Raw genomic sequence first — 15,386 nt, 5'->3', positions numbered from 1 at the left:
GCTGCCAGGAGCGGCTGTCTGCCAGCCTGAGCAGCTGGCAGCTGGTGAGAGCTGCCCTGAGCTGCTGTGAGCTGTCAACTGACGACCAGCAACCAACTGCCTCAGCCAGGGGGAGCGCAAGGCTCATAACACCAGCATGGGCCAGGGAGCTGTGTCCTACACAACTAGACTGAGAAACAACGGCTTGAACTGGAGTGGAAGTGGGGGAGGTGGAAGAAGGGGGGGAAAAATGATTCTGCCTTTTCCAGTCAAGGCCATTAGGAGGGTGAGAGTTACTAATAGAAGAGGAAGTGGGGAGAGGAAGCAGTATGAATGAGAGGAAGACGAATGCTGTGTTGAGTGTGAAGGACCTTATGAATTCTTTCTGTCTGTTTGGCTTAGATGAGCCAAAGCAACTCCACTGACAACACTGCTCCTGACTCGGAGAGAAGAATGAGGAAGAGCCTCTTCCTTGGATGATGGAACTGAAAACCAACCGTTGGAGAAGGACCCACACACTTCTCAAGAAAATCACAGATTGCTGTAGATAACCGAGTCACTGGTCATAGATTGCCTTGAAAGTTGCCCTCTTCATCTTCCTTCCCACCTCATGTCAATTGGCTCACACAATCTGTGCCCAGTGTGACTGCAGTGTGGCAGGGTTAGAATAACACAAATAAGACGATGCTGGCATCCCTTCCATGTGCACCCATGTATATTGGATTTCAACCTGGGAAATGTGGGTTCCAACGAGAGACCATATGCTCCTGTTTCCTCCTTTCTTCCCTCTACCATTTCCCCCATCATTTCTTTATTTTGGAGAAGAGGGAGTAATTTGGTTTGACAAATTAGAAGTTTTTCTTATGATTTACAGTGTGGCTGTCTGTCGTGCGGGGCGCCCTGCGGGGCCTCTAGTCCCGCTCCCCACATAAGGATGTAGGATATGGCTAGGCCAAAAAGGAACACCCACGGAGCCATAGGTAGAGGAGTCATACCACTATAGTCTCACTGGAGGCTGGATCACACGACCTGCAACCTGCCGTCCGCTTCTCTGCCTGCCAACCAACCAACTGACCAACCAACGCAACCACAGCAGTTACATCAGGGGCTAATGGCTAACTGGTAACAGCTGATGGCCAACTAGCCACAGCTGATGGCCATCTACTACCTGAGCCAGCACCTTTCTACATGAGGCCGAGAGCCTGGAAACTGCTCTCTGGGACTCTGTCCCCACACTGATACATGCTACAACATAGATGGAATCTCAAAATCATGCTAAGTGAAAGAAGCCAGTCAGAAAAGGTTACATACTGTATGATTCCTTTTATATGAAATGTCCAGAGTAGACAAATCTATAGAGCCAAAAGCAGATTAGTGGTTGCCTACAGCCTGGGAGGCATCTTAGGATTGGAGGTGACAGCAAATGAGGTGTGGGGATTCTTTTGGGGGTAACGAGAATATTCTGAAATTGATTGTGGTAATGGCTGCCCAGCTCTGTGAAATGCTAAGACTATTTTCGTACTTTAAATGGGTGAATTGTCTGGTATATGACTTATATTTTAATATAACTTTTAAAAAAGAATGAGTACTCTTATTACAATTGTATATTTAAAAAAGCTAGCTTTTCTTCTATCACCTTCTATTTTTAACCTCTAAGATTGTTTGCATTGTTATGTACCTATCTAAATTCTTTTAGGTAGTTAAGAGAGAGGTAAAAGCTTGAGTTTTCTTGCTCTTAATTGGCCTCAGCTCAAAGAGAGTGGCCTCAGTAGTCCACATGCCAACGTGGCACATTTTGGGGAAGTTCATTCTGAAACCCTTCAGAAATTTTATTTAAAAAAATTTCTTAGGATAATATTACTTCTTTAGAGCTCAAAGCATAAATTCATAAATTTATTCGGCTAGCTAGCCAGCCATTAAACAATATTATGTGTCACTGTTTCCCATTTTACAGCTGGGGAAACTAAATGATTGATTGCCTTAGATCTCAAAGATTTAAATTGCTCCAGGATTATTCCAGGGATTGGTTTCCTATAATTAGTATGAGGCAAAAAGAAAATTCAGCCTCAGTGATTTGACTCATTGCTAACCCCAGAGCTAGTAAACTAAACATACAGAATTAAATCCAGGTCTCCAGGTGCAAATTGTCTCCCACAGATAAATTTACTTGGTGAAGTTTCTTTTAAAAAAGATTTCTGGAACAACTTTTCACATCATGTGGAGGTGGTCCCAGAAACCCCTCTATGTGAATCTCCTACAGACTTTATTAAAAATGCAGTTTTCTGAGACCTACCCTAGATATGTGGTCAGAAGGAGAGCTGTATGTAGTTTGAGTCATGATTTTAAACAACGTACTTCAGTAAGTCATAACAGATCTCAATCTTCAGTTTTCTTTTCTTCCTCTTGATTTAAAATCAGTTTCACTTTCCAGTTCCTCGTCTCTTTCATAAAAGGCAATCACTCAGAAACAGGGAGAAAACATCAGCTGATGCCTTCCCCACCACACCCATTTTCCCTCTATATAGCTCCTTCAGCATTTACCTGAGGCACACTAAGAAGATTTCTGAATAGCAAATCAGCTTGGATCCCAGCTTTTCAGACCAGCAGAGAAGCAGATTGCCATCATGAGGTCAGTGAGATAAAAATGCATAAACACCTTTGATCTTGAATGCAAATCGTAACTTGAGTTTCTAGGATTCAGACAAGTTCCTGAGTTTGTCCTGTTACTTACAGAGTCAATGTGCCTTTATCAGTCTGGACACTTTTTATTTCTGTGGCTTTTTCTGGTATGTGCCCTCAGCTCCTTAAACGTGTAGAACTGTTCACTGGAACAGCTGGAGGAGCTGAGAGCCAGGAGAGCTGGGATGAAAGGAAGGCTTGGCAGAGGTAGTTAGATCTAGTCAGGCACAAAGTTTGCTGATTCAACATTAGACCTAAAGGAATGACTATGGGTTTTTGTTGTTTTTCTCTGAAGGACCAAAAAAATTTTTTTTCTTGTCATTTCTAAAGGAAGCACTTCTTTTCAGCAGATATTACTAAGGATAGAATCGGTAGTGTGATAGGGCAAACGCAATTCACATTGAAGGGAATTTTGCCGTGAAAGTTTGTTCACTTCAAGATGTGAAGTAGAAGAAATGATGCTGACAGATGTGCATTTTCCCATTTCTTATATGAAAACAAACTTAAAGGTTAAAGTTGATTTTTATTCCTGTGATGAGAGCAGGTGAGGAGCAGAAAATAATTTCTCTTCAAAATATAATGACCTAATCTCTTTTCTAATACTGATCTAATTTCTGGTGATGGAAAGCAAAGCAATGTTTGCCAGGTGGATGGTGGAGGATGGGGTTGGAATTGACTAGGAAGATACGGGGGGATCTTTGTAGATGATACAAATAGTCTATAAGGAGATAGTGGTGGTGGCTTCAGAGGACTATACATTTGTCAAAACTCATTAAACTGTATGCTTAAAATGGGTGCATTTTATAATATGTAAAGTAAAATCTTAGTAAACTTGATTTTGAAAAAATGCATATAGACCTGCCATCACATAGAGCCTAAAGAGAGATAGAACTGAGAGAAAAAGAAGGCTTTCCCATCAAACACCTAGGAGGAAGGATTGAGGAGGTTGATAATCTGGGGAGGAAGGATCCTGGTAACCACTCAGGGAGTGAGGAAAGGAAGACCCAAGGGTTCCCAAATGCTCTGCCATATCAAAGTAGGGATGGGGTAGGGGATAGAAGGGTAAAAGGAATTTACTACCAAGTGCCTTAGATTACCCTTTTCTACCTAATGGGCTCCTGGTCATGCATGAGTAGGGTTGACCAGAATATCTGGTCCTGCCAAGAGCCTTGGTAGCCACTCTGCCCAAGTGCTTGGCTGTGTCCAGAACAACTGACCCAAGGAACTCTGAGGGGGGGAGTTCTCTGGACTATGATAGACTGAAGTCCACATCAATGTGCCCTGTTCCCAAAGGCTGTAGGGACCACAGCAGGTTGATTGCTCCTCCCGAGTGGTGCTACAATCTGTCAAAGCAGGAAACCACCTGGGGAAATGCCTAACACCAGCCTGCTGGCTGATGGGTACCTTCCTCTCTGCCCCATCCTCTGAGGAACTCTGTTGTCCCCTTCACGCACTCAAAATTCACTTAAAATTATAATACTGATATACCAGTAATTGTGGTGGTAACAGTTTCTGTGTGATCAGTAGTTGGTAGTGTACTCTGTTAAGTGCTTTACATTTATTATCTCATATCATTCTCCCAATAGCCCTCAGAAGGAAGAACTATTATTTTTTTATTTGCTTCATTTTCTAGGTGAGTAAAATGGGGCTCAGAGGGCAAATTACTTGCCCAAGGGTTAACACAAAGAGTAGGTGTAGGAGCAGGATCATTACTGAAATGCCGAAATCCAGTGTTAAGCATTTTCTGGCTCTGTGCACAAAGAACAACAGGGTAAAATGTCTTAATGCTTTTAGTTACGCTCACATTAGAGAGAAGTGGCCAGGACAGGAAGGACCAGGCCCTCAGGGTCCCCATTTGGAGAGTGAGGATCACTCTTTGATGGTGACCCACTCCTTAGGGCCATACCTTAGATGAAGGTACAAGGGATCTCGCCACAGTATAATTTTCCATACTTTGGATGGAAAGTAAAAGACAATTCATTCTACGCCATATTGAAAGTAAGGAAGTGAAGCTAAATGATGTGATTCAAGAAATATCCCAGAGCTAGTGAAAGAGATACACTAAATCCAGGTGTCTCGTGGTTATTTCCCTCTCTTCTAGATGGTCTGACTCACTGTTTGGCATATGACATTAACTCCCACAGTCAATAGGAAATTGCTTTTCTAAACACCTTGAGAACAGTGTTTCTCAAAATGTGGCACAGAGACTCCTGCCACAGAAATTCCAGGGTGCTTATAAAAACGCAGGTTCCTGAGCCCAAGCCTCTCCCCCGCACCCCCAGCCCCTCAGCTTGCATCAGAATCTCTGGGAGGAGGGCCTAGAATCTGGCAAGTGTCTACAGTGCTTTTTTTTTTTTTTTTTTTTACAAACTTTCAAACACATTCTCAGAATCTGTGTAGAACAATATTCCCAGCCGAAAGTAAACTCAGCTCTCGCACATCCAGTTTCAATTTCTCCTCAAGGGGAAAGTTGGCAGCTCTGACAGTGTCAGTTTCATTGTCCTTTTCTGCTCCATAAAAGCACATACCAAAGGGCTCTAGCACCCTGGGTGGGAACCTTTTCAGCTCTTGCTTTCAACCTATAAGCAGAACATGGCATCAGCCTAGATACCAGCTATTCAGAATTACAAGGAAACAGCCATCATGAGGTAAACAGGCCCTGCTTCTCGGAAAGGAAGTGGAGCATTTCTCACAGATCTTGTTCTTGCGTGTATCATCCGGCATTATGCTGATTCAGTGTTTGCTTATCAGTTAAGTATGCATTTCTCTAACTTGATCATGAATCGATCTTCCCAATACATGCATTTTTATTTCTGTGGCTCTTTCTGTTTAAAGTCAGGTAGCCTGAGGACACTGAGGGAAGTGTTCCCAGCAGCGCTGACAGCTGGAAAGGGGCTGGAGCTTGTTTGAGAGCCTACAGGGAAAACCTGCTCAGATCCTTTCAGGCAAAATTTGGGCAATGATTGCTGAGGCCTGAAAGACAGTTACTGGAGGTCCTGGTCCCTCTTTTGTTTTACAGATTAAATCAGAGGTGTTTATGAGTTCTGTTTTGGTGGTTGTGGTTATTGTAAAAGCATGCTTCCTTCTCAGCAAATGTGCTAACAACAAATTCATCACTGCAAAACTCCAATTCATATTTTGCAATTTGCTTTTCAGAATTGAGAACTATATCTTTTTATTGACCTGCTAGACCCCCTTGTGAACAGGGAGAAAGTATTGCAGACTCTCAAACTGTGTTACAGATGCCCAGTATCACAACCAACCAGAGTGCCCTGTGTTGTGCGGGGTGTCATGCAGGGGTCTCAGCTCCTGCTCCCCACATAAACACGTAGGACACGTTGAGGCCAAAAAGGAATACCCACGGAGCCATAGATAGGGGAGTCATACTACTATATTCTCACTGGCGGCTGGTTGGAGACACAGGAAGCAGGAGCCACACTATCCGCAATCCACACTCCACCTCTTGCTAGCTCAGCCACCATCTTCTTGCTAGCCTCCATTTTATGCTGGTGTAGCCACAGCAGTTATATTAGTGGCCAATGGCTCACTGGTTACAGCTGACGGCCAACTAGCCACAGCTGCTGTCCATCCAATCACAGTTGATGGCCATTTACTACCCGAGTGATCACCTTTCCACGTGGGCCGAGAACCTGGAAACTGCACTCCTGGCTCTGTACCCACACCCTGTTACAATGCAAATTTCTGGGCCCTGCAATCTGAAATCCTAATTGAGTAGATCAGAAATAGAGCCTGGGGTGGGGGGATAAGTATTTAAAGAGGATCTCAGTTTCTATGAACATTCAACGCTCCCTGCCTTGTATGTGTGTACGTGGGAGTAGAGGAAGCCCAAAATGGGTGGGGAGTCAGAGGGATGGGAAGGATGTTGACCTAAAGCGAGTCTTGTCTATTTAAGGGATGTTTTAGTGATGAAAAACTAGTGATTGGAAATTACTTCCAAAAAGTAAGATCTTCCTGCACCCTTGCTACTCACAGTGTGGTCTGAGTCCAACACCCCCTGAGAAGTTGTTTTAAAGGCAGCATCCCAGAATGTAGAAGTGCAAGCTCCTCGGGTGATTTGGTCCACGTGCACATTAAAATGTAAGAAGTACTGCTCTGGAGAGTTCCTTGGCTCACTTTTTAATTTTTTAATTAGTTTCAGGTGTACAAAAACCACATAATGATTAGACATTCATTCCCCTCACAAAGTGATAACCCCTGCAATCTACTACCCCTCTGACATCATACATTGTTATTTTATCACTGACGATATAACAATATCACTGACGATATTCCCTATGCTGTACTTTACATCCCCTTACATGTGACTTTATATATAGGTATATATTTAATTATAGTTGACATTCAATATTATTCTACATTAGCTTCAGGTATACAGCACAGTGGTCAGACATCTACATAATCTATGAAGTGATCTGCCTGATAAGTCCAGTGCCCATCTGACGCCCTACGTCATCTATACAACATCATTGATTACAGTCCTCATACTGTATTTCACATCCCTGTGACTATTTTGTGACGACCAATTTGTACTTTCTAAACCCTTCACTTTCTCCCCCATCGCCCAATCCTCCCTCCCATTTAGCAACCGTCAGTTTTTTCTCCATCTCTGTGTCTATTTGTTTTGTTTGCTCTTTTATTCTGTTCTTTAGATTCCACATATAAGTGAGATCATATTGTATTTGTCTTTCTCAGTCTGACTCATTTCACTTAGCATAATAGTCTCTAGGTCCATCCATGTTGCCGCAAATGGTCAGACTTCATTCTTTTCTATGGCCAAGTAATACTCCATTTTATAAATGTACCACAATTTCTTGATCCAATCTTTTATTGATGGGCATTTTGGTTGTTTCTATATCCTGGCTATTGTGAATAGCGCTACAGCAAACATAGGAGTGATATATATATATATATATATATAATTTTTTAATTAGTGTTTTGGATTTCTTTGGATAAATACCCAGGGGTGGAATTGCTGGGTCATAAGGTACTTCTAGTTTAAATTTTTTGAGGAACCTCCATACTGTTTCCATTGTGGCTGCACCAATTTGCAATCCCACCAACAGTGCATGAGGGTTCCCTTTTCTCTACATCCTCGCCAGCACTTGTTGTTTGTGGATATATTGATGATAGCCATCCTGACAGGACTGAGGTGATATCTCATTGTGGTTTTCACTTGCATTTCTCTTATGATTAGTGACATTGAGCATCTTTTTATATGTCTTTTGACCATTTGTATGTCCTCTTTGGAGAAATGTCTATTCAGGTCCTCTGCCCATTTTTTAATTGGATTGTTTGGTTTTTTTGTTTGTTTCATTTTCTTTTTTTAAATTTAATACTTATTATTATTATTTTTATTTTATTGGGTAATATTGGGGAACAGTGTGTTTCTCCAGGACCAATCAGCTCCAAGTCATTGTCCTTCAATCTAGTTGTAGAGGACGCAGCTCAGCTCCAAGTCCAGTCACTGTTTTCATTCAATCTTTAGTTTTAGGAGGCACATCCCACCATCCCATGTGGGAATTGAACCAGCCACCTTGTTGTTAAGAACTCACGCCCTAACCAATTGACCCAACCAGCGCCCCGGATTGTTTGTTTTTTGGTGTTGAGTTAGTTATATAAGTTGTTGGTTTTTTAAAATAAATTTTGGATGTCAATCCCTTATCAGATATATCATTGGCAAATTCTCCCATTCAATAGAATGTCTTTTTGTCTTGTTGATGGTTTCCGTTGCTGTGAAAAAACTTTTTAGTTTGATTTAGTAGTCCCATTTGTTTATTTTTTCTTTTGTTTCTCTTGTCCCAGGGGAAATATCAGTAAAAATATTACTAAGGGTAATGTCTGGGAGTTTACTTCCTATATTTACTTCTAGGATTTTGATGGTTTGGGGTCTTACGTGTAAGTCTCTAATCCATTTTGAGTTTGTTCTTGTATATGGCATAAGAAGGTGGTTCAGTTTCATTTTTTTGCCCAATTATCACCAGCACCATTTTTTAAATAGACTGTCTTTACCCCAATGAAAATTCTTGCTTTCTTTGTCATAGATTAAATGACCATGTAGGCCTGGATTTATTTCTGGGCTCTTTATTCTGTTCCATTGATCTATGTGCCTGTTTTTATGCCAGTACCATACTCTTTTGATTACTATAGACTCGGAGTATAATTTGACATCAGGTAGTGTGATACCTCCAGCTTTGTTCTTATTTCTCAGAATTGCTGTGGCTAACTGGGGTCTTTTGTGGTTCCATATAAATTTTAGGATTATTTGTTCTGTGAAAAATGTTACAGGTATTTTGATAGGGATTGTGTTGAATCTATAGATTGCTTTGGGTAATATGGACATTTTTAACTGTATTAATTCTTCCTATCCATGAGCATGGTGTCTGTTTCCACTTATTTGTATCTTTTTTAATTTCTCTATTCAATGTCTTATAATTTTCTGAGTACAGGTCTTTTACTTCCTTGGTTAAATTTATTCCTAAGTATTCTATTTTTTGATGCAATTGTAAAAGAGATTGTGTTCTTAATTTCTCTTTCTGATAGTTCATCATTGGTGTAAAAAAACTGCAACTGATTTCTGAATATTAATTTTGTATCCTGCTACTTTAAATTCATTTATCAGTTCTAATAGTTTTTTTGGTGGAAACTTTGGGGTCGTGGCTCCCTTTTTGAAGTGATGGGCTCCTTGAGTTGTGACTGTTACGCCCCACTAACTAGTCCTGCGGTCTGCCTGTACCCTCATGTAGTCCTCTGGAACGTAACCAGAGCATCTGTAGGACAAGCTGCCTCAGAGATTTCCCTGGAAATTCCTACTCTTACCATTTAAACAAGGCCTCTTTCTGAAATTTTCAAGGTTCTACTCTAGTAGTGGCTTTGACTAGACCCTGGAAGGAGATGTGGCATGTAGTCGACAGCACCAACAGGCTGTCTGTCACCATCCAGGTAGATGAGCAGGAGAAGGAGAAAAGACTATAAATGGATCAATTCTGGATATTTCCTTTCTTAGTACCAGTGCTGCTTTTTATCTGCTCTGGACAGCAAAACCTCATGTTTGCAGTTTGAGGCCATGAGAAATCTCTTCCTGGGCCATAGGGACTCCCACTTCCTCAATGCTTTCTACTAGATACACACTCTCCAGGTAGGAAAGGCATTCAACTCCTCATGTTTCATCTGAAAATAGACATTCTCTTTGTCAAGTTACGGCAGCCATCATTCTACCTGCTTGCTTGTCTTCCCTTTAAAGATCTGAATTTAATTATTGTACAGTAATTTAGTAAACTTTGTACATATACATATAAAGAGTATTTAGAGCAACTTTCAAACACACAATATAAATTAGTAAGTGAGAAAACCTTGGTAAATGGCATATTGACTTTTAGAAAGGCAATAGTATTTTTTCCAGAAACTTCATCTATACAGTACAGGGTTATCAACTATAGACACCAGTTATACATTAAAACTTCAGATCTTCTTCATCTCATAGCTGAAAGTTTGTACCCTTTTACCAACCTTTCCCTGTTTCCCCCACTCCTTATCCCTGGTACATATTTATGTACTGTGTTTCCCTGAAAATAAAACCTAGCCAGACCATTTGCCAGACCATTTCCCTGAAAATAAGACCTAGCCAGACCATCAGCTCTAATGCATCTTTTGGAGCAAAAATTAATATAAGACTCAGTCTTATTTTAATATAACAGAAGAACCGGTTTTATATAAGACCTGATATGATATGATATGATATGATATGATATGATATGATATGATATGATATGATATGATACTGGGTATAATATAATATAATACCAGGTCTTATATTAATTTTTTTCTCCAAAAATGGTCCGGTTAGGTTTTATTTCCAGGGGAACACAGTATTTAGAATGAGCTAGAGAAAATGGGATTTATCATGAGAAATTGGGTGACGTAATATTATGCAGGTTGAGACATGCCATGACCCACTGTCTGCAAGATGCAGACACAGGAAAGCCAATGGTGTAGTTCCAGTCTGAATTCAAAAGCCTGTGAACTAATGCAGGGCTAAAGGTATTGCGCTCCAGTCCAAGTCTCAAGGCTGGAGAACCAGGAGTGCCAATGGTATAATTCCCAGTCTGGGGGAAAGAGATGACCAATGTCCCAGCTCAGCAGCCAGGCAGAGAGAGCAAACTCACCCTTCCTCTGTCTTTTTGTTTTACTCCGGCTCTCAACACACGGGATGTTGGGGAGGGTAACGTGCTTCACTCAGTCTACTGATTCAAATGCTATTCTCTTTCAGGAACACCGTTATAGACATGCCCAGAACCAATGTTTTAACTAGATATCTGGGTATCCTATGGCCTAGTCAACGTGACACACACAATTAACATGTAATTGTAGCTCAGGGTGCAATGCTTGGCAGCTGCACTCACAATGACCATGTTTATTTTCTCCACAGTGAGGTCAATACGAGCTCTCTGGAGAAAATCCTTCCACAGCTGAAATGCCATTTCACATGGAACTTATTTAAGGAAGAAAGTGTCTCACATGATCTAGAAGCTAGAGTGTGTAACCAGATTGAATTTTTAAACACTGAGTTCAAAGCCACCATGTACAACTTGTTGGCCTACATAAAACACCACAGAGGCCAAAACGAGGCAGCCCTGGAATGCTTACGGCAAGCTGAAGAGTTAATCCAGCGAGAGCACGCTGACCAAGCAGAAATCCGAAGTGTGGTCACCTGGGGAAACTACGCCTGGATCTACTATGACATGGGCAGGCTTTCAGAAGCTCAGGCTTATGTAGACAAGGTGAAACACGTGTGCGAGAAGTTTTCAAATCCTTACAGTATTGAGTGTCCTGAACTTGACTCTGAAGAAGGGTGGACACTGCTTCAGTGTGGAGCAAAACGAAATGAAAGGGCGAAGGTGTGTTTTGAGAAGGCTCTGGAAAAGAAACCCAACAACCCAGAATTCTCCTCTGGACTGGCAATCGCGATGTATGGTCTGGATGAAAAACCACAGAAGCAGTACTGTGCCAGTGTTCTGAAGCAGGCCATTGAGCTCAATCCTGACAATCAGTACATCAAAGTTCTCTTGGCCCTGAAATTGCAAAAGATAAATAAAGAAACTGAAGGGGAGCCATTGGTGGTAGAGGCCCTGGAGAAAGCTCCTCGCCAAACAGATGTCCTTCACAATGCAGCCAAATTTTACCAAATAAAAGGTGATACAGACAAAGCTATTGAACTGTTTCTAAAGGCGTTGGAATCCATGCCAAACAGTGGCTACATCTGTCACCAGATTGCACGCTGCTATAGGGAAAAAGCCAAACAAATTCAGGACACAGGGTACTCTGAAATTAGCAGGAATAGAGAGAAGTTTGAAGAACTAAGTAAATATGCTATGGACTATTCGAGTAAAGCTATTGAGAAGGGACTAAGTCCTTTGTATGCATATTCTGATCTCACTGACCTGGAAACTGAATGTCATCAAACAGCTTTTAATAGGAAGCTCCCCGATACTGAAAGGAAACAACTCCATCAGGGCTATTACAACTTACAGGAGTATCGTGAGACGTCTGAAGACACTCCTGTCCAACAACATTTAAAAGGTTTGTCCATAAGCACCAAATCAACTGAGAAGGAAAAGATGAAATACCAACCACAGAAGGCCGCTGAAAATCAGCTTCCACAAAATGCACCAAATTCTTGGTACCTCCAAGGATTAACTCACAAGCTGAACGGAGATCTGTGGCAAGCAGCCGAATGTTTTGAGAAGGAACTAGGCTGCCTGCTAAGGAACAGCCCTTCAGGCATAAGCAGGTTTTTCCTGCCAACATCAGAGCTTGAAGAAGGCAGTGAGAGAGTAGGCCAGGGTGCAGAGAGCTCTACTCTCGGAGAGCCTCTCGACTACTGAGCTGAAACAGAGAGGAGAAAAAGGAACAGATAAGAGGGAGCCTGGAATAGTGGTTGTGAGGGGGAGAAAGGTGGGAAGGCAGCAGTTCCCAATCTGAGATTGCTGAGCAAATTAGTCTTGCTTATTGCTTTAAGGTACATTGTTAGAGAGTTGTTTGCTCACATCTGTCTCCCCTGTCCATACCAGCCATACACAGTTCGCTAGTCTGCAGATCTCATGATGAAAGACTACCAGAAATGGCACTTCAGACCTGCAGGATGTGATTAGTTCTCAGTTTGCACTGAGTTCCCCAGAAATCCTTTATTTTTGCTCTTCTTGCCAAGGGTCATTCCTGGTGACTGCCTACCCACAGAATCTTACATCCTTCATTCCATTACTATTTAACCTTCTGGGCCTCCTGGAAGACTAGCTTTTGACTAACCCTGCAATATTCCTTATGTGTTGCTCCATACATACTTCAGCCATGTATATATACGTGTGTTCTTGACAGTGATGCTACAAATATATTCTACAATACGTTCTAAAATGTATTCTAAAATATGTATTCTACAATAAATTAAAATTTTTCCACTCAAGAATGAAGTAACTGTGTGGCTTGCATGTGTGACTAAGAGTATTAATTCCCAAAGTTTCTCTTGCTAAGGAAGGTGGGTAATTGCTACAGCCATGCCATGCTATTCTCAACATAGTCATTTTAGCTCCTTGTCGCGCGGGGGACCCTGCTCACTGCGCCATTTGTCGTGCAGGGTCTCAGCTCCCACTCCCCGCCCAAGAACGCAAGACACGGTAAGGCCAAAAAGGAACACCCATGGAGCCATAAGTAGGGGAATCAAACCAATATATTCTCGCTGTTGGCTGGGCTGGAGACACAGGAAGCAGGATCTACATAATCTGCCTAACAGCAGTCCGCGCTTGCCAGCTACCATCTTCTTGCTAGCCCCCATTCCTTTCTGCTAGCATAGCCACAGCCGTTATATTAGTGGCCAATGGCCTATGGGTTACAGCTGACAGCCAACTAGCCACAGCTGCTGGCCATCTGATCACAGTTGATGGCCATTTACTACCCGAGCCAGCACCTTTCTATGTGAGGCCAAGAGCCTGGAAACTGTTTTTTGGGGGCTTTGTCCCCACACTCCTCTTTGAAACTAACACTCTCACTCTGTAGCCAGCCCATCCTAGGACTGTGGGAACTCTGACTCTCATTCCAACTCGAGCCTCAGCTGAGCCCAGTGCCCAGGTGGCAGCTGCTGCTGTAGACCAAGGTTGCTGTGCACCCAGGAATACCTTGGCAATTGCCTCCCTGCCAAATACCATTTCACTGCCCCCACCCCCAACCTGCCACATGCACACTCACTCATGGTTATGGAGAAATGCTGACTCCAATTTGAGATAATCAACAGAAGAGTTTTGATGTCCCTGCTCCTTTCTCTTTCCTAAATTATGTGGAAACATACCCGCAACTGGGATCTGCCAGAAAGTGGACACTTACCCCAGGTTTGCCCGAGAATGATGCTGTGTCCTTAGCCAGTATTCCCATGGTTTGGGAATCGAAGGGCAGCCAGCCATTTGTGGAAAGAGACTCTCAAAAAGCAGAATCCTCACAGAAAATTGGAAAGGTTGAAGAGAGATCTACTCAGCCAGTCTTGGCCTGTCCTTCTTTTCCTTTGCTTCACCAGATGGAGTTATCATTTCCTAATAGCTGCTGCATTCTTGTTTTTTTCAACGTGAATGCTAAGATGTTGGCACAATCCGTAGGTCTGGTGATTTTCACAAGTGGGACTCACAGGCCTCAACATAGAGTCATACTCATGGCTAAGATTTATGATACAAAAAAAAAAAAATCAGCACAGGGAAAAGTCACGTGGGTCCAAGAATAAAGAAAATGAGGCACAAATTTACCAGAGTTCTTTCCCAGTAGAATCACATAGGATCTGCTTAATTCCTCCAGCATCAAATTGTGACAAACCCTTTGAAACTCATTGGAGACTCCACGCCCAAGGGTTTTGTTGGAGACGAGTCACACAGGGACCCTCTACTTTGCATGTACCAAAACGCCAAACTCCCGAAAGGAAAGCAGGTGTCAGCATTAACCACGTCATTTGCACAAACAGTTTCGGCACAGTAAACCATACTATTGGTTAGGGAATGGTGGGAACACTCAAAAATCCAAGTTTGCAGATGTCAGCTAAGGGCCAACTTTCAGGCAGGCCTTTCTAAGGATCATAGTCTCTGGCCTGATGCTTTTCTGCACAGTCCATCCCCTTGGTCTTTACCCCAGGTGTCTTTACAGCCAAGCTATTATGAGGAGGATCCCACAGGGCCGGGTGAGATCTTGCCGTATTGACCTCAGTTATGCCCTTTAGGGCTCCTGACTTTAGCCATCCTACTAATTATAAGTGTCTATTTTGGAAGTCCAGGTCCCTTCATCTTTCAGTGTCTGTACAATCATGTTTACCAGGTAGCACAGCACAACCCTGGCCCGTAAGTTGAAGCTGACCTGGCTGCTTTCCTGGGCTGACGCATTGTTACGATCAGCAGGTACAACCATAAGAAGTATAATCCCAGAAGACACACACACTCGGTTCCCCTGGAAACAGAGTTTACAATTGTTCAAGTAACCCAAGCAGGGCACACCTGAGTCAGGCAGTCCAGGTTAACAGGCTCCGCTGTGTGGTCTCCCCCGGTGCGGCCTCCCACTCTCGGGTTTCCAGCCAGGTCTGAAAAATTCAGTTGAGTCTTTGGTTTTAGATGGACTGCCTGACGGTTCCAAATATTTGCTCACCCCTGAAACAACCCTACAGCAGACAGCCCCAGGTTTCAGCTTGG

General features: G+C 42.6%; 2 protein-coding genes across 4 annotated transcripts in view; both read left to right on the top strand.

The window, feature by feature from the left end:
- The first annotated feature begins 381 nt into the window (after nt 1-381).
- IFIT3 (interferon induced protein with tetratricopeptide repeats 3) lies at nt 382-14,388 on the top strand. Of its 3 annotated transcripts, none has more exons than XM_081074806.1 (3): nt 2,528-2,608; nt 6,652-6,756; nt 11,105-14,382. In XM_081074806.1, exon 3 carries the CDS (start codon nt 11,256-11,258, stop codon nt 12,558-12,560), a length of 1,305 nt encoding a protein of 434 aa, XP_080930932.1. In that variant the 5' UTR covers nt 2,528-2,608; nt 6,652-6,756; nt 11,105-11,255; the 3' UTR covers nt 12,561-14,382. The 3 variants fall into 3 exon arrangements, with proteins under 3 accessions (XP_080930930.1, XP_080930932.1, XP_080930931.1); XM_081074805.1 differs by lacking the exon at nt 6,652-6,756 and adding an exon at nt 4,245-4,291 and having other exon boundaries at nt 2,534-2,608; XM_081074804.1 differs by lacking the exon at nt 6,652-6,756 and having other exon boundaries at nt 382-2,608; nt 11,105-14,388.
- Nucleotides 2,439-15,386, top strand: part of IFIT1B (interferon induced protein with tetratricopeptide repeats 1B) — a 26,360-nt gene continuing 13,412 nt past the window's right edge. Inside the window, exon 1 of the mRNA XM_081074807.1 lies at nt 2,439-2,608. Coding sequence (XP_080930933.1) covers nt 2,604-2,608 — 5 coding nt within the window. The 5' untranslated portion in view covers nt 2,439-2,603. The remainder of the gene's footprint in view (nt 2,609-15,386) is intronic.

The sequence above is a fragment of the Rhinolophus hipposideros genome (assembly GCF_964194185.1).
Source record: "Rhinolophus hipposideros genome assembly, chromosome: 15".
NCBI classification, from domain to species: Eukaryota; Metazoa; Chordata; class Mammalia; order Chiroptera; family Rhinolophidae; genus Rhinolophus; species Rhinolophus hipposideros.
Note: the sequence above shows the minus strand (reverse complement) of the source record. Positions and strands in the feature narration are given on the sequence as shown.